A 20,279-nucleotide genomic window follows, 5' to 3' on the forward strand; every position below is an offset into this window, starting at 1 on the left:
GTAATCTTCCTAGATTGCCACCATCTTGAATCCCCTCGAGGAAACATTTTAGCTTTGAACTTTGGTCTAGGATTATATGCCTACATTAGATTAGATTCCCTACAGTGTGGAAACAGGCCCTTCGGCCCATTGTTCAAGCAGGGCTTGAAATGATAACACTTTGACCCAGATTTGAAAGTGCTATGACTGGGCCAACCAGTTTCTTGTAAAATCTCTTGTGTTCAAGAAACAGAAAATGCAAACCAGCAGAGATCACTAAGCGATATCTTAATCTTGAGTAACAAATGGCATTTATTAAGTGTTAAAATATCTTTGAAAGTGACAGTCACCAATGCTCTGTACAAGAATGTAGCACAAATTTTGCACTATGTAAAATGAGAAGACAGATGCAGATGAAAAAGGGTATTTGACTTTCTGTCATTCACGCAGTCAGAAAAGATCAACTTGTTTTCATTTTATGTTTCAGAATTGGAAACTATTACATTTTTCATTACCCTAAAAGGTTAAATTCAAATGCTGACTATTTTGGAAGAAGTTAAAACCTGAATTTCTCTTCCACCAGTTTGAACCTTGAGCTAATTTGTGGTGTATTATAGATCCGGTGTACTGCATTTGCCTTCTCAGTGTTCTGGTTAAAAGGATAAATAGAGTGGTCACTAGGACTTGAAACTTGTGAGTCAGGGGAAGGGAAAGGGAAAGCAACAGGGAGGATGGAGTCAGGTAGAAAGATAAGCAGCAGGTTAGCACATCTGCAGGGTTTAGATTAGATTAGATTAGATTACTTTACAGTGTGGAAACAGGCCCTTCGGCCCAACAAGTCCACACCGACCCGCCGAAGCGCAAACCACTCATACCCCTACATTTACCCCTTACCTAACACTACGGACAATTTAGCATGGCCAATTCACCTGACCTGCACATCTTTGGACTGTGGGAGGAAACCGGAGCACCCAGAGGAAACCCACGCAGACACGGGGAGAATGTGCAAACTCCACACAGTCAGTCGCCTGAGGCGGGAATTGAACCCAGGTCTCTGGCGCTGTGAGGCAGCAGTGCTAACCACTGTGCCACCGTGCCATTTAAATTCGAGGCAGACTAGGAATGAAGCAAAAAGGAAGGATAACTTAGGACATATTACTAGAGATGTTGGAAATAATAAGGATAAGAAAATTAGCATTAAGGCACTTTACCTGAATGCTCGTAGTATTCATAACAAAGTAGATGAATTAATAGCTCAAATCGTTGTGAATAATGATGATGTGGTAGGCATCACAGAGGCTCGGTTACAGGGGGTTCAGGACTGGCAGTTAAACATCCAAGGATTTACAACTTATCGACAAAACAGGGAGGTAGACAGAGGGGGTAGGGTTGCCTTGTTAGTTAAGAATGAAATTAAATCTATGGCACTGAATTACATAAGGTCAGATGATTTGGAATCTATGTGGGGAGAGTTGAGGAACCACAAAGGCAAAAAAACCCATGATGGGATATATGTACAGACCTCCTAACATTGGTCAGGCCCAGGGGCGCAAGATGTACTGGGAAATAGATAGGGCATGTCAGAAAGGCAAGGTCAGGGTGATCATGGGAGATTTCAATATGCAGGTGGACTGAGTGAATTATGTTGCAGGTGGATCCAAAGAAAGGGAATTCATGGAATGCTTACAGAATGGCTTTTTGGAACAGCTTGTTATGGAGCTCACAAGGGAGCAGGCTATTCAGGACTTAGTGCTATGTATGTAATGAGCCAGACTTTACAAAAGACCTTAAAGTAAGGGAACACTTAGGAGGCAGAGATCATAATATGGTAGAGTTCAGTCTTCAGTCTGAAAGAGAGAAGGCAAAATTGGATGTAATGCTGTTACAGTTAAATAACAGTAATTACAGGGTCATGAGAGAGGAACTGACGAAAATTGACTGGAAGCAGAGTCTAGTGGGGAAGACAGTAGAGCAAAAATGGCAGGAGTTTCTGGGTGTAATTGAGGACACAGTACAGAGGTTCATCCCAAAGAAAAGAAAGATTATCCTGGGGCAGATTAGACAGCCATGACTAACAAAGAAAGTCAGGAAATGTATCAAAGAAAAAGAGAGCCTATAAAGTGGCCAAGAGCACTGGGAAATCAGAAGAAATGAGCTCTGATGTACAAGCACACCTAGATCTCATTGTACTTCCCTTTTACCTAACTTGACTCCATTTAGATAGTAAACTGCCTTCCTGTTCTGGCCACCAAAGTGGATAACCACACACTTATCCACATTAAACTGCATCTCCCATACGTCTGTCTACTCACCTAACTTGTCCAAGTCACTCTGAATTCTTATAACATCCCCCTCACATTTCACTTGCATTCAGCATTTGACCATGACATTAAAGGTCAAGTACCAGTCCAGAAGATTGAGTATATAATCTAGGCTGCCTTGAAAGAGCAAAAGGAGTATTACAAATGCTTGGCTAACCTGTATCCCTCAATTAACAGCCTCACCAAGTTATCCAGTTATTTGACTGAGAGAATTATGCTATCGGTAAACATGTTGGCACATTTACCTACAAATTGGTGATGTATATTTCAAAATATCCAATTGCAAAGTAACCTTACCTCAGGGTGTACCCATTTATAGCACTTAGGTTTTCAGCTTTACAAAGAACAGGCCACACTATATTTAGGTTGACTTCTGTAATAGTCAAATATGTTGTGTGTTAGATAGCACAATGCTGCTGTCCTTTTAAATAAGTAGTCTTCTGATAGAATGTTCACACACAAATATAGAAATACATGCTCCAACTAATTTCCACAGATCAACAGTTGATTAATTCTTATGGGAAAATTGCCAAATTTTGGGATATACACTTTCATTTGGAAAAGCTACAGACCTATGGGGCAGCACGGTGGCTCAGTGGTTAGCTCTGCTGCCTCACAGTGCGAGGGGCATGGGTTTGTTTCCAGCCTTGGGCGACTGTCTGTGTAGAGATTGCACATTCTCCCTGTGTCTGTGTGAGTTCCCTCCAGGTGCTCCGGTTTTCTCCCACAATCCAAAGATGTGCAGGTAGGTGAATTGGCCATGCTAAATTGCCCTTGGTATTCAGGGATGCATAGGATAGATGCATTAGTCAGGGGTAAATGTAGAGGAATGGGTTTGGGTGGGATACTCTTCAGCGGGTTGATGTGGTCTTGTTGGGCCGAAGGGCCTGTTTCCACATTGTAGGAATTCTATGACAATGATTTCACGGTCATCATCAGATACTTAATTCCAATTTTTTAAAATTGAATTCAAATTCTACCATTTGTCATGATGGGATTCAAACCTTGGTCTGCAGAACATTAGTTGAGTTTCTGGATTAGTAGTCCAGCAATGTTACCACTAGGCCTTCACCTTTCCTTCATGGTCTTACAGTTCAAGGAGCAGAAATTTGTCTCGGGTGATGATGTAGAAGGTTGTTATCAGATCAGTCACCCCTACGTACAGCACCTGAAATTAAGTTTCATTGCAGTCAATAAACTTAAATGTCAGGTCTTTGAGATGGAATTCTGTTCTAGAGTGTATTTGGGAGTCGAGAAAATAATCAGACATAGTTATGATTTCCTTCAAAGTCTGTGGTCACAAACCTAAAGTTATGACTGCAATATGTGACAAATCATGTGCTTGCTTGGGCAAGATAGCAATTGGAGTCAATAAAATGTTACACCTTTCAGGACAGTGGCGCATTAAATTGGAAATAAACATTTTCTAGTCTGTTTAAGTAACCAGTTATTGTGGTTGCTCATAATTGGCCATTGTAGTTTATTGTGACATCGTGCTAGAGCATTCTAAACATGCATATTTTCCAATCAATCTGTTCAAGATGTTATTATGAAGTGTCTCTGGAGCAGGCGGGACTTGAACGCAGGCCTCTTGTCACAGAGGTAGGGACACTACCATTGTGCCACAAGACCCTTGCATGTTGTGTCCTTATTGCATAGCACACCATGAAGACAAAGGTACCAACATTTGAATTTGGTCAATTTAATGGGGAAATAGAGTATTTGGCTAATTGTAGGCTCAATTAGAGGTCAAGCAGCATCAGAGACAGTCTTGTGTAATAGAACACCATCTCACAGCAAGGGGAGATTTTAGATCACCTAAAGATACTGAATGTGGGTTTGGAATTGCTCAAAATCTGGAAATGAAGGTAGAATTTTGACTTGCTTGAATTACTCAGAAAAGAGATGACAAAAAACGATAGGAGAATACTCTATTTAGGTAACTAAAAATAAAGACAAGGAAGCAGTTTTTGCAGAGGCTTATCAGGAAGGAGACAGGCAATAAGGTTGAGAGGGATTTCTGTTTAGACAACAACCTGCATTTGTATAGTGACTTTACAATGGAAAACATTCCTAAGTGAGTCAAAGAATTAACTTTTATGAGATGTGAACAAAATCTTGGCCAGATAGGATTTTAAAGTACAGTAAACACAAAAATGATTTCTGACATTGCCTCGTATATATACTAGAGATGTCACATTAGAATTGATGTAAATATGTTAGAGATAATGAACAGCTTTATGACTGACTTGCAATACAGCTTCAATTATGGGCACATTATATGTTTTGTATTGCTTATTCTGTTTGGTATTAACTCAGTGAAAATATTATAAACAACAGTTTTATAGGCACCATTGAACAGAAAAGGTTTTTACAGAAGGATTTACAGCAATTGAACAGATTCAAAAGAATAAATGGCTGGCTCCTGTTCCTTTGTTCTTATGGATAAGAAATGACATATGTACTTTTTAATCAATGAATGTGAGATGCCCAAATAACAAAATACACAACAATTATTAGGGTATCCGGTATGGCAAAGAAATTAGGAAGGTCTTAAATTATGAGAATTTGTCAGATTTTGAACCATCACATTGAATGCCGATGATTGCCATATTAAAGAGAGTATTGAGGCAGAGCTATATTTTATTTGTTCAAGTTACTGGCATTCTGTAAAGTATAGTGAGATGGAGTTACAGCATGATATTCTCTTTTATTGATTGGATTTATAAAATAATTCATAGCATTGTGAGCAAATTAAAATGGCAACAAATACAAATTCAGATCTTAGGAAAGAAGGGAAGTAATGATAACAATTTTTCTTATGGTAGAAAAGACTGAAATGACACAAGTAGTCAATGGTTTTGAAAAACCATAAAATGAATGCCATGGCAACAAAGAGGGAATTTAAAGTACCGCAGTGTGTAAATAGTGAGAGCTGATGTGGAAAAGGGATTTGTGCCTAACTTGAAAGGACATCATGAGAATTATGATATTTAGTTTATTTTTTTATTCACAGTAGAATACTTAATTTATGGATTTGACTCTCATCAAGTAATGGCATACCCAATCAATGAGCAGCATGTCACTCTTTTACAACTAATGTTTTATTCTTATGATACAGCTTGGAGGGCATACCAGGGGCAGTACAATGAGGTATCAACCTGGTGAAAGACAGTTTACTTGCATGCCAAACAGCATATGATGGACAGAGCTAAACAATTCACAAGCAATGGATCAGATCAGAGTTCAGCAGTCCTGCCATATCCAAATCATTGAATAGATCATTAAACAACTGTGGTACAACTTTGTACAGACTATACTAGCTAATAAAATTTACCTAAAATAAAAGGTGTTGTTTAAAAAATAAATTCAAGGGAATTGGGCTTTATGGCTGGGTCAGCTTTGTTGCCATTAAGAAAGTGGCGATGAGCTGCTTTCTTGAACTGCTCAGTCCATTTGGTATTGAAAGTGTGGTGCTGGAAAAGCACAGCAGGTCAGGCAGCATCCGAGGAGCAGGAGAATTGATGTTTTGGGCATAAGCCCTTTCTCGGGAATGAGGCTTGTGGGCCAGGGAGCTGAGAGATGCATCCAGCATCTGCAGTCCTCACTTTCTCCTAGTCCATTTGGTATGGTAGACCCACAATGCTGTTAGGGAGGGAGTTCCAGGATTTTGATCCAGAAACAGTCATTCAATTTCTGAGATAGTTTGATGAGTGATTTGGAGAGGAATTTGCAGGTGGCGGTGTTCTCATTATTTGCTGCCCTTGACCTTCTAGATGATACAGAGTCATGGGTGGTGAAGGTAGAACAGAATAATAGAATCCCTACAGTGTGGAAACAGGCCCTTCGGCCCAACAAGTCCACACCAACCCTCCAAAACATAATCCACCCATACCCGTTCCCCCTATCCATTTACCCCTGACTAAACCCACGTAAACTACACATCCCCTGAACACTAAGGACAATTTAGCATGGCCAATTCACCTAGCCTGCACATCTTTGGATTGTGGGAGGAAACCCATACAAACATGGGGACAATGTGCAAACTCCACACAGACAGTCTGCCTGAGGCTGGAATCGAATCTGGGTCACTGGCACTGTGAGGCAGCAATGTGAACCACTGAGCCACTGTGCCATCCTTTGGTGCTGCCTAAGGAGCCTTTTTAACTCCCCCTCCCCCCTCATATTTGCCAGAAATGTACACTGGGGTACAGAAGGAAGTGTGTTCATATGCGATTAATTACAGACAGTGCAAAATTTCTGATTAGGTAGGGATTGAAATTTGAAGACTTAATAAATCCAGATCCCCAATGCCCACAGTTTCAAAATTTATGGTTTAGATTTTTTTTTAACTTCTTTTTATAATCAAGAACTAACTTGCCTAACTTCACTCCCTCTAAAGCAACAGTCAACAATCATTGTGAAATTGTGTGCCAATGAAAATCTACCTTACACACCTACAGTGAGCTGACAATTCAATTATCAAGTAGGGAAATTCAGTACAGTCAAATCTCACAAATAACCAACTGGTGCATTTTTTGGGTGGAGAAAAGGCTTATTGGTCGGCATTACTCTTGCCTCTCTGAATTTTACCTGGGGATTTTTCATGTTCATTGAAATAGACAGCTTTGGGTGGTCTTAACTAAAGTACTGCAGCTGGAATATTATTTTGAATTATATTGGAGGCAAATAACATAGCATGCTGGAAATCACAGTGGGTCAGGTGGCATCCATGCCTCTCCTCACTACCCCCTCCACTATTGCATTAATGCTGCCCCCTCCATACTTCATGTCAGCTCTGATGAAGAGTCATCTAGATTTGAAATACCCGTATTAGCTTGGTCACTTCATGCGTGCTGCCTGACCCGCTGACTTCCAATTTTTTTTTGGTTTTAGTACAGATTCCAGCATCTGCAGTAATTTGCTCCTACCATAATATATTGGTTTTCTACTGGTGCCAGTACAATTGGCTCTTCCCTTTGGAAATGCAGTTCTTTTCTGGTACCCTGCCACAATGGACTCCAAGTAGATTAGGAGTCAGATTTGGCACTGTGGGAGTTGTACTCTTGACTCTGAGTCATAAGGTTGTGGGTTTACCACTCAGAGTTTTCTGTACACAATTGAGGACGACATATCAGTGCATACATGCACAATTGGAAGTGCGGTCTTTCAGCTGAAATTTTAAACAATATACCAATATCTCCTCGCAGAAAAGATCCCATAGCGTTATTATAAAGAACAGCAGAACCACGTAGGGGTTAAGATCTCCCAAGTGACTCGCTGGCGAATATTTATTTCTCAATCAACACCACTGAAACAGATTTATTACATTGCTATTTGTGGGTTGTTATCCCTCCCTTTCTTACATTCCAACACTTTTGCAAAGCGCTTTTGGACATGCTGAGGACGTGAAAAGGGCTATTTTAATGCAGATTGTTCTCGTAGGTGCTGACGCCCACTTCACTATTTCCAATCCTAAACGGTGTAACCAGAACGAATCAAATAACAAAATTAGCACCGAAAACAGAAATTGCTGGAAAAGCTCAGCAGGTCTGGCAGCATCTGTGGAGAGAAATCAGTTAATGTTCCAGGTCGAGTGACCCTTTCGATTTTTAACTAAATTGGCATCCCGATATTTCATACAGAAAACCTCAACAAAAAGCCAAGGTATATGATTTGCAAAAACTAAAACGAAATTTGCGACCGTGGAGATGGACGCTCTCGGAATTAGGCGAATTGTTATCCACTTGATCTGCGGTAGGCGCTGTTTCATTCTTTACATCAAGGACATCCGATAGAGACATGGAAAAGAAGTGATTATGGAAATAAATGAGCATGGGACACTACCCAGAGTCTTCGAAATCGATGTGATATTTACATGGCCTTCAAAAGCAAAACCGCAGGCACTAAGGTATGGACATTGGGAGATAGTCGGAGATTAACAGTTCGTTTTGAGAGGTTGAGGATTCATTGGTGAAACACAGTCCTCGCTCTCAGAAGCGGAAGTAAGCGTCCATTTCCCTGGTCCGACCACAACAGCTGGACAAATAAATAAGGTGCCCTCTCCCCAAGTGCATTAATGAGACGCCGTCTTAGGTTTTGTTATTCTATTAATAATCGTAATTAAATGCAAATACAAACAATATTATTTTTAAGAGCATGGAAACGCCATTGTTTCCAACATTGGCCGTAATGACAGATGAGGGAATATACGCATGACGTTAATACAGGATTTTGAAACCAGCGTTCACCTCTTGATTATGAAGCACTTAGCAAATTCCATATTGTACTTCCTCACCAGCACACACAGCTAGTTATTCAGACATTCAAGATCAGAAGCTTGCAAAACCGATTTAATTTTGACATAAAATGGAGATACTGCCTGGGGATGAGCTGTAGCTTTGTATCAGATGAAGAATGGGAAATTGCAATGCTCTAATTTTGTTGTTTTAGTAATGACAATACATACTTTAAGAATTAATTTGATTTATGAACAATGTTTTTACCCTTTGACATTTTGTCGTTGAACAAATACGGGAAGTTTTAGTAACACGTTCAGCCCACTAATCAAATCCGTTGATGGCAGGAACTGATTACATTTGTCAGAGCTGGAGTTGCAACAGTACAGATTTTTAATATTGGCTTTACCCTGTTCTGAAAGAAACAACAGAGGAATTGAAGTGAAAAGGGTTGGAGGAAGCCACTAAACTATTAACCCGAATGGCCTGTTTCTGTGCTGTAAATTGTAAAACTGTGTAGACTGCGAGTGAACTGAAATTATAGTCTCCCTGAGTCTTTTCTCTTTTATGACGTTAAAAACCACGCAACACCAGGTTATAGTCCAACAGGTTTAATTGGAAGCACACTAGCTTTCGGAGCGTCGCTCCTTCATCAGGTGGTAGTGGAGGGCTCAATCCTAACACAGAATTTATAGCAAAAACTTAGTGTGATGTAACTGAAATTATACATTGAAACATTGATTGTCTGTTGAGTCTTTCATCTGTTTGAATACCATGATAGTTTCACTTCTTCCATGTGTAAGTCACAAAATCTTTTTTTTCAAAAGTTGCATTCTCAGGTTAACAATGGGCGATAGCTAAACAATATGTTGAAGTATTCGTATAGTCTAACAGGTTTAATTGTAAGCACACTAGCTTTCGGAGCGTCGCTCCTTCATCAGGTGATAGTGGAGGGCTATCACCCATTGTTAAGAGCTAACCTGAGAATGCAACTTAAAAAAAAAGGTTTTGTGATTTACGCATGAAAGAAGTGAAACTATCATGGTATTCAAACAGATGAAAGACTCAACAGACAATCAATTTTTCAATGTATAATTTCAGTTACATCACACTGTAAGTTTTTGCTACATATTCTGTTAGGATTGAGCCCTCCACTACCACCTGATAAAGGAGCGTTGGTCCGAAAGCTAGTGTGCTTCCAATTAAACCTGTTGGACTATAACCTGGTGTTGTGTGTAATTAAATGCAAATACAAACAATATTATTTTTAAGAGCATGGAAACGCCATTGTTTCCAACATTGGCCGTAATGACAGATGAGGGAATATACGCATGACGTTAATACAGGATTTTGAAACCAGCGTTCACCTCTTGATTATGAAGCACTTAGCAAATTCCATATTGTACTTCCTCACCAGCACACACAGCTAGTTATTCAGACATTCAAGATCAGAAGCTTGCAAAACCGATTTAATTTTGACATAAAATGGAGATACTGCCTGGGGATGAGCTGTAGCTTTGTATCAGATGAAGAATGGGAAATTGCAATGCTCTAATTTTGTTGTTTTAGTAATGACAATACATACTTTAAGAATTAATTTGATTTATGAACAATGTTTTTACCCTTTGACATTTTGTCGTTGAACAAATACGGGAAGTTTTAGTAACACGTTCAGCCCACTAATCAAATCCGTTGATGGCAGGAACTGATTACATTTGTCAGAGCTGGAGTTGCAACAGTACAGATTTTTAATATTGGCTTTACCCTGTTCTGAAAGAAACAACAGAGGAATTGAAGTGAAAACGGTTGGAGGAAGCCACTAAACTATTAACCCGAATGGCCTGTTTCTGTGCTGTAAATTGCAAAACTGTGTAGACTGCGAGTGAACTGAAATTATAGTCTCCCTGAGTCTTTTCTCTTTTATGACGTTAAAAACCACGCAACACCAGGTTATAGTCCAACAGGTTTAATTGGAAGCACACTAGCTTTCGGAGCGTCGCTCCTTCATTAGGTGGTAGTGGAGGGCTCAATCCTAACACAGAATTTATAGCAAAAACTTAGTGTGATGTAACTGAAATTATACATTGAAACATTGATTGTCTGTTGAGTCTTTCATCTGTTTGAATACCATGATAGTTTCACTTCTTCCATGTGTATTTTGTAGATGGTACAAACTGCTGGTATTAAGCATCGATAATGGAGAGGGTGGATGCTATGGATGTGGTGCCAATCAATTGGGCTGCTTTGTCCTGGATGGTGATGAGCTATTTGAGTATTGTTGAAGCTGTACCCATCTAGGCAAGTGGATCACATTCCTGACTTGGGCCTTAGATGATTGACAGACTTTGGGGAGTCAGGAGGTGAATTCCCACAATATTCCTAGCTCCTTATAATCACACTATTTATATGGTGAGTCCAGTTGAGTTTCTGATTCATGGCAACCTCCAGGATGTTGATAGTGGGGGATTCAATGATGGTAACACCACTGAATGTCAAGAGGTGGTGGTTAGATTGTCTCTTATTGGTGATGGTCATAGTTTGGCATTTGTGTGGCATGAATAGTACTTGCCACTTGTCAGCCCAAGCCTGGATATTGTCCAGATGTTGTCACATTTGAACATGGATTGCTTCAGTATCTGAGGAGCCATGAAGGTGCTGAACCTTGTGCAATCATTGGCAAACATCCCATCCTGACCTCTAACAACCACAACCATCTTCCTATGTCCCAGGTATGGCTCTGACCAGCAGAGAGTTTTTTTCGTGATACCCATTGATTTCAGTTTTGCCAGGGCTTCTTGATGCCACAGTCGGTCAAATGTGTCCCTGATGTCAAAGGCTGTCACTCTCACCCCATCTCAGGAATTCAGCTTTTTTATCCATATTTGAAGCAAGACTATAATGAAGTAAGGAGCTGAGTGGCCCTGGTGGAACCCAAACTGGGCATCTCTGAACAGGTTATTGCAGAGTAGCTGTTGCTTGATAGCAATGGTGATGACACTTTCTATCACTTTATTGATGGTTGAGATTAGACTGGTGGGGCGGTAATTGGTCGGGTTGTATTTGTCCTGCTATTCATGTAAAGGACATACCTGGATAACTTTCCACATTATTCGGTAGATGCCAATGTTGTAACTATACTGTAAGAGCTGGCAAGGGGAACAACAAGTTCTGGAACACAAGTCTTCAGTACTATCGCTGAAATGTCATCAGAGTCCACAGCCTTTGCAATATCATTTATCCACTTACCCCAACGGGGTCCCGTTGGGCAGGTGCTGCATGGGTTCATGAACAGCAGGTCATGCTTAACTAATCTTTTGGAATTCTATGAAGACATTACAAGCAAGGTGAACAACAGGTACCTAGTAGATGTGCTGTACCTAGATTTCCAAAAGGCCTTTGACAAAGTGTCGCACAGAGATTGCTGCGTAAAATAAAGATGAATGGTGTTTTGGGTAAAGTATTAGCGTGGATAGAGGATTGGTTAACTAACAGGAAGCAAAGCATGGGGATAAATGAGTGCTATTCTGGTTGGCAATCAGTAACTAATTGTGTGCCTCAGGGATCAGTGTTGGGACCACAATTATTCACAAATTATACAGATGATTTGGAGTTGGGAACCACATGTCGTGTGTCAAAGTTTGCAGATGACACTTAGATGAGTGGTAGAGCAAACTGTGCAAAGGACCGTGAAACTTTGCAAAATTATGAAGGGAATAGATGAAATTGGCATAGAGAGAATGTTTCCACTGGCAGGTGAAAATAGCACAAGAGAGCATTGCCTCATGAGGACAGGGAGCAGATTTAAGACTGAATTGAGAAGGTACTTCTTTCACCCAGAGGGTTGTAAATCTATGGAATTCCTTGCCCACTGAAGTTCTTGATGGTACTTCAGTAAATGTTTTTTAAGCTAAGATAGTTTTTTTTAACAATAAAGGAATTAAGGGATATGGTGAGCAGGCAGGTAAGTGGAGCTGAGGCCACAAAAAGATCAGCCGTGATCTTATTGAATGGGGGAGCAGGCTTGAAGGGCCAGACGGTTTACTCCTGCTCCTAGTTCTTATCCAGCACCTCCAATTATTTTTTTGATTTCACATTAAATTGACTGAAGAGTGATATCTGTGATGCTGGAGCTCACTGGAGGAGGCTGAGATGGATCATTCACTTAGCATTTCTGGCTGAAGATTGCTGCAAATGCTTCAGCTTTAAAAACCTCTGTCTCTGTCTTGAATAAACTGAATGACCAGATCTCTATGGCTTTCTGCAGTAAATAATTCCACAGATTCAAATACTGAAACAATCATTTAAACCCTTCAACTAAGCAAGTTAAGCCTCACAACACAATTTAGCCATTACCCATTTAATGGTGGAATTTAGTAATGATTGAAGCAAGAGCGTCTGGCTCTGGATGTGTCCAGGGTTCGATTTTTGTGCAGTTTGGTTCTCCACAGTTCTGCTGTTGAAAAATCCTGAAGTTGAATCTTTAGGATTTTCTGTCTTGTTAAGCTTGTTGTGTGACATGACTTATGACACAACTGAAGTCACCAAGTCTGTGGCTTGCTTTCTTATCTGGAGTGAAAGCCAAATGCTCTCAACTTAGCTTCTCTGTTCCCTGTTATATTCGATATTAGCTGTCGTTTCGAAATACAGCCTGCCTGACATTAAGTCCTTAAATTCTTCTGCAGGCAATCTTAGTTTCCCATTTGTAAAAGGCAGCTGGTTGTCAAGTAGGTGTTACTTCCTATCTCACAGTTTGTCTATGCTGCTACAATTTCTTCCCCCCAGGGATGATTACTTGGCTTGTTGCTTTTAATTCCTTTCTAACACCTTGAGCTTCTCTTTTATCTCAGAAACAGTTTATTCCAGAAACATTAATGCAGATTCTTTCAATCCATGAACAGTTATTAACATTCTGAAGTGCACAGTGTCACAAATCACACTGCTCTGGGTCTGGTGTCACATGCCATGTAAACAGAGTAAGGATGGTGGATTGTTTTCCCTCAAGAACTTCAGAGTTTTACTACAATCAATAATGATTAATGATAATAAATAATGAATAATCTAGAAATTCCAAATCTTTTTGTGTGACATTAATATTGAGTACAGACATCATTTGAGCCCAGAACTAGCTGTTTATTGGGAGCTGACTATCGTGAACGCTTTCCAATTTGAACTTGTTCTAATTTTTTAAGTACAATTAGTTAAGGGAGGAATATTTCCACTGTCTTCAGCATAACACCACAACACTTTCACTGCAGACAGACTCTCCTTCCTAACTATTTTGAATATACTAACAATTGCTGTGATCAAATTTGCCATGGATTGATAATTCTTTTGTTCCTACTCATATGTATGTTATTCATCTTACACCAATGTCGAAGAGTGAGGTGCTGGAAAAGCACAGCCAGTCAAGGCAGCATTCGAGGAGCAGGAGACTCGACATTATGGGCATAAGCCCTTCATCAGGAACAAGTCTAATTTCCTGATGAAGTGTTTATGCCTGAAACAGCACCATACTCTTTGACTCTGATTCTCCAGCATCTGCAATTCTCACTTTCTCCTTGTTTATCTTACACAAATAGGCTAGTCCTGCACAGAATTCAATACACAAGTCCAGTTCTCTTTTCATTCAATTAACACATTCAGTTTTGCAGCTGGGACAGAGCTTTGGGGAGGTCATGAGAGCTAGAATTGTGGATGATTTTTATCCTCCTAGGACCATTGATGCGAGTTCTAGCAATCCTGTTAAGATTACAGGTGACGTATTAACTCATCATCAACCAAAATTAGAATCTGGGAGCATTTCGCCCATGTGGTTCAATACCACAGTACATAATATTGCTACCAACTAAAACAGAACAATTGTTGTCATTTTTTGGCATGAATGTCAGGATAATGTCTTTGAATATGCTTCAAAGCCAAACAAGCTGATTTTTAATTTAAGATATACCTGACAAATCCACTTTTATTAAAAGAGAGAATGAATCTTTCTATTTAATTTCAATCAGATGATGATTACTACCGATGGATTTGTGAAAATCAGATCTCTGAAAATGCCAATCTGAAATGATGATCTAAAAGCATATGACAGTGACTGTGGGATGACTTTCTTTTTGATTTCCCCTTTAACTCCACAAGAGGCAATTTTCTGCAGTGGATGTTCAAGATTACCATGACTACATTTTTAAAAAAAGATAGAAAATAGCTACAGAATTGATCAATAAAATGGTGAACATGAACGCTCTTCTAACCATCACACATGTAAATTAGATATGTGATTCTTCATTGCAGATTGCATTTACTAAAAATGATTAAATAACAATAAAAGTTTCAAAGCAATCAATTAATTCAGTAATGCACCATAATTTATATGATTCTGTTCTTCCATGTAGCTGGTTGATAAGAACAAAATAAATATTAAGAACACTTCAGATATGTCAGACTATTACAATGAATTACTTTTAAAAAAAGCCACTGGAAAGACAGTATTGCAGCTGACTTGCTCTGTTATTCTGAAAAACTAATATTTCAAGTGTGAATAAAATCAAACTAGTTTTGGGGCAACTGAAGCAACAAGACGAAAATAAAATGTTGCTTTCAGAAGGTTGAAATTTAAATTTTTATTTCTGTGGAATTAATTGTGTACATTGATTGCCAAAGCATTTTGCACAAATGTCCATTAGCTGGAATGTGTACATATATGCTGCACCATATTTTAATTTACATAGTTTTCCACCCTACAATCCTAAATGCTGTAACTCATATAGTGGTTTACTTCCAAAGACATCAGTAGCTGCCTGCTAACTTGCCTAAACAGCTATTAACAGTGAATATTGGCAGGCCATTTTGATTGTCCCAGCATTGGAGTTAAATTTGATCTCTATGTCATTTATAATGAGGGAAATGATCATTGGACAGTGAATTAGGGCCAGTATCATAAAATTTAGAATAATACAGTTCAAAAGATGGCTATTTGGCCCATCATGATTGTACAACCTCTTTCAAAGAACAATCCATTTGGTCCCACTCATCTGCTCTTTCCCCATAAACCTGCAAGTTTCTTTTCCCAGTATTTATCCAATTCCCTTTTGAAGGCTACTAGTACAGCTGCATCCACACCTTATTAACAGTGCCTTATTTTATCTTTGATCCTTCAAGGACATTCTCTCCAACGCTAATGTTTTCCTTCTTCAAAACCTTTGCTACCCCCGCCTTCTCCCTTTTATCATCTCTATCTTTCCTGAATATCATTTACCTAAGAATATTACAAATCCAGTTCTCTTTTTTTTAGATTAGGTCTCTGTATTTGCCACTATATTTCCTCTTAACTACTTTCAGCTAACCAACCTTATTTTGTGCATTTATACACATACAGGTAGTTCTCTGATAATACCGTTGTTATATTCCCATTATATGGCATGTTATAGAAAAATTCTGGCCATTCTGCCAGTGAAAGTGCCACCATCTTCTCATTGATATCTCACACTCATTTGATCTCTGCTATTGAACCCACTATTTCCTGCAACATCTTCCCCACTCACTCTCTTCCTCACCAACATGTGACCCTGACTAACCCTGAATTTCTTCTGCACAGTCTACTCACCCCTCAGGATATCTCCACACATGCACCAAAAGTAACCGTGTTCCACCCACCTTTCTCTCCCTCACCCACTATGTGCAGAGTTTCATGACTCTGATCACCCTGAACAACTGACTGACCATGCCTAAGCCCCTGTACTAGTATTTCTTTTGCTGTTGGGTTACCGTAGTGATTAGTCACTGAAACATATTCACTTGAGTCTGCAGATATTCTTTAACATCTAAACATTTTTTCAAGAAAAAGAAATAGCTGTTAATACAAACAACAAAGCCAACTTTCAAACTGCTCCTCAATGTTGTCTTTTTACTGTTAGTCAATTCCAGTGAAACTTCACTCTTAACTCTTTTAGTTTTTAAATTAACAGATTGCTCCCAGCTTCTTGTCCTCAGGCTGTACAGACATTTTCACGATGCTTTTCCAGGTCCATGAGCACAAACATTGTACAATACCTTTCGTGAAGCTTTGCGTGAGCCGGCTGATCACCTCGTGCCAGGGATGAGAATTGTGTAAAAGTGAACGGGAATTCGCTTTATTAAGAAAAGGCTGGCAATTCACAGATCGCTTTACAGAGAAATTGCATTTAACAAACGCGTGTTAAAGTTGAATTAACTATAACTAAATGTAATGTTAGTGGCGGAAAGCCTTGTCATATATAAAGCTTAGACATTCACTAGAAGTACTGTAACCTACAGGGTTACAGACTGAGGTGGAAAATGTTATTAAACAGGATAGCTGTCTTTCAAGAAGCACAGGCACAAAGTTCCTTCTGCTGAATGTAAATCTTTCTCTTTTTCTCCATATGAGAGTACTAACTCTCATATGGAGACTTGATAGGCTTGTGGGAGAGGATAGTTATCTGTGAATTGCTCCTAGTGCTGTGAATTACTGAATAGAAACAGGATTCAGGTCATTACTTTTTTTTAGATTACTTACATGTGGAAACAGGCCCTTCGAGCCAATAAGCCCACACAGACCCTCCGAAGAGGGTCAGGTAAATTGCCCGTAGTGCTAGGTAAGGGGTAAATGATGGGCCGAAGGGCCTGTTTCCACACTGTAATGTAATGTAATCTAATCTAATGGATTCTGGGAGGAAACTGGAGCACCGGGGGAAACTCATGCAGACACAAGGAAAATGTGCAAACACCACACAGATGCCTGAAGCTGGAATCAAACCCAGGTCCCTGGTGCTGTGAGGTAACAGTGCTAACCACCGAGCCACCATGCCGCCCAATAGTAGTACTGAAAAAATGGAAGCAAAGTGCATAAAGACTGAGACAGAGTTAAATGATGCAGCATCAGGTGTGATCATAGGCAACTGTTTTCTAAGTTTGGATTGCACAGTCGGTTCTGCCATAACACACGTTTCTTCAATGCGAATTGGCTATAACTTTTTTTTAGTTTAGATTACTTACAGTGTGGAAACAGGCCCTTCAGCTCAACAAGTCCACACCGACCCACCGAAGTGCAACGCAACATGATTGAAGAATTTAGACCATTGTTTGCAGAATGCAAACTTTCCTCATCTTTATTCACTATTTTGGTCCCATTGGTTTAAATGGTACTGCTATTATGTGATTTTCCTATAATGCGAGATTGCATGGGAATGGAACTATCGCATTATATCAGAATAGACTGTCTCCAGTTGAAACCAAACCAGTATTTTAAAAATGTTAATCACACCTCCTTATTTTCTGCAAACTTCAAAACTTATCATCACTCATAAATCATTGTTCCTCCTGATTTCATCAGTTTCCTGACAGGGGATTTAAAATAATATTGCTGTCATTGTCACACACAACTGAAGATCAGACAAAGTGTATAAACACTAAGGATTCTGGGTAATCCAAGATGGAGGACGGGAAAAATTTCTGGCTCTAAGAGCTGCTCCTTTTTTTTGAGGTATTTTAGGTGTTGGAGGTGATTTCCTCAAATTCCAGGAGCAGCAATTACTGTTTTATATGCTGTTGCATTGTTTTGGAACTTTGGAAAAAAAAAGTCAAAACAACAGCAGTTTAAAAGGGAGAAGAGCAGACAATGGAAGCGCATGGTGAGGACAGTGCAGGAGAGAGAGAGAAAACCTGCACAGTTACCGCCTTTGCTGTTTGAATTCGTGTCTGGTACAATTGCAACATTCAAGAAGCATTTGGATGGGTATATGAATAGAAAGGGTTTGGAGGGATATGGGCTGAGTGCTGGCAGGTGGGACTAGATTGGGTTGGGATATCTGGTTGGCATGGACGGGTTGGACCGAAGGGTCTGTTTCCATGCTGTACATCTCTATGAGTCTATGACCTAACCAACTTGGCTTTACATTTTTTTTTCAGATTGTTCTCTTAAATTTATTGCAATGTTTGTTGGTATTCTACACTCTCTACTACATGATCGGAAGTGTTTGCTTTGGTGCATTCAGGTAAGTTGAACAGGGCAGAGTTCCTCTGATCACTAGCCCTACTAGAAAAGCGTTTGAAAATACTGTTTTATATTCTTCTATGGGATGTGGGCATCACAAAAGGACATTTCATCCATATTGCTGTTGTTTGGAGTCACATGTAAGCCAGACAGAGTAAAGATAGCAGATATCCTTCCCTGAAGAGCATTAATAAACCAGGTGGGTTTTTACATCAATTATTTCATTGTCACCATGATCGTTTTTTAACCATTTGACCATTTAGGAGACAAAGATAGGCTGAGGGACAGATAGTATTGAGGAAATGAGATTGCGGAAATACTTGGACAGGTGAGTGGGCAAAGAAGTGCCAGTTGGAATACAATGTGACAAAGTGTAAGCTTATGCACTTCCATAGGAAGGATAGAGGTGTAGACTATTTTCTAAATGGGGAAAGGCTTCAGCAGTTTAAAGTACAAAGTGACTTGGGAGTCTTAGTTCAGGATTCTCTTAAGGTTAACACACAGTTTCCACGATCGCCGCCAAGACAACCACCTTCATGATCGCCAGGAAAACCATCGCCGACAGATTCGCGGCCTCCGTGGAGTCCACAGCCACCAGGAACAACACCGTTTCTGCCGTCGCCGCATCTACTTCCGCCCCCAGTGATGTCACTCACCTGCACGACCACGCCACATGCGTCTCTGCCCCCACGCCGCGGCCTCCGTGGAGTCCACAGCCACCAGGAACAACACCGTTTCTGCCGTCGCCGCATCTACTTCCGCCCCCAGTGATGTCACTCACCTGCACGACCACGCCACATGCGTCTCTGCCCCCACGCCGATCTCCGCCCCCACGCCCAACTCCGCCCCCACGCCCAACTCCGCCCCCACGCCCAACTCCGCCCCCACGCCCAACTCCGCCCCCACGCCCAACTCCGCCCCCACGCCCAACTCCGCCCCCACGCCCAACTCCGCCCCCACGCCCAACTCCGCCCCCACGCCCAACTCCGCCCCCACGCCCAACTCCGCCCCCACGCCCAACTCCGCCCCCACGCCCAACTCCGCCCCCACGCCCAACTCCGCCCCCACGCCCAACTCCGCCCCCACGCCCAACTCCGCCCCCACGCCCAACTCCGCCCCCATGCCCAACTCCGCCCCCATGCCCAACTCCGCCCCCATGCCCAACTCCATCCCCATGCCTAACTCTACCCACATGCCTCCACGACTAACCTCGCCCCCCATCCCAGCTCCAGCCGCACACCAGGTCCGAGCTCCCAGCCCTGCCGTATTTTCACCATCCCTCCAGATCCTCCCTCTCTGAAGATAAAAGATCAGTCCTCAGCAGAGGCCTCACATTCATCCCCCTACGCCCCTTGATCAATGAGTTTGACACGCGGCTAGACATCAAGCATTTCTTCCGCTGCCTTCGCCTACAGGCCAACCTCTTCAACTAGGACTCCCACCACCCTTCTCCCGCCTCCAAATAACCCCATTCACCTGGTCACCCCGTGCTGGCCTCTTACCCGTCTTCGATCTCTTCATATCCAACTGCCGCTGCGACATTGACCACCTCAACCTGTCCGCCCCTCTCACCCACTCCAACCTCTCACCCTCACAATGCATAGGCCTCCACTCACTCCGCTCCAACCCCAAACTCACCATCAAACCAGCAGACAAGGGAGGCACAGTGGTAGTTTGGCGCACCGATCTTTACACCGCTGAAGCTGGATGCCAACTCACGGGCAACTCCTCCTA

The 20,279-nt window shown here is 41.1% G+C and overlaps 1 protein-coding gene across 3 annotated transcripts in view; it reads left to right on the forward strand.

The window, feature by feature from the left end:
- Window positions 1-7,685: 7,685 nt before the first annotated feature.
- The window catches only part of LOC122563515 (transmembrane protein 244-like), a 50,279-nt gene continuing 37,685 nt past the window's right edge, over window positions 7,686-20,279 (forward strand). The window contains exons 1-2 of one of the 3 annotated variants that reach the window (XM_043717336.1): window positions 7,686-8,211; window positions 18,461-18,546. In XM_043717336.1, the coding sequence (XP_043573271.1) occupies window positions 8,179-8,211; window positions 18,461-18,546 (119 nt within the window). In that variant the 5' untranslated portion in view covers window positions 7,686-8,178. The remainder of the gene's footprint in view (window positions 8,212-18,460; window positions 18,547-20,279) is intronic. The other 2 variants (XM_043717334.1, XM_043717335.1) reach the window with 2 other exon arrangements.

The sequence above is a fragment of the Chiloscyllium plagiosum genome, chromosome 27 (genome assembly GCF_004010195.1).
Source record: "Chiloscyllium plagiosum isolate BGI_BamShark_2017 chromosome 27, ASM401019v2, whole genome shotgun sequence".
Classification (NCBI taxonomy): domain Eukaryota; kingdom Metazoa; phylum Chordata; class Chondrichthyes; order Orectolobiformes; family Hemiscylliidae; genus Chiloscyllium; species Chiloscyllium plagiosum.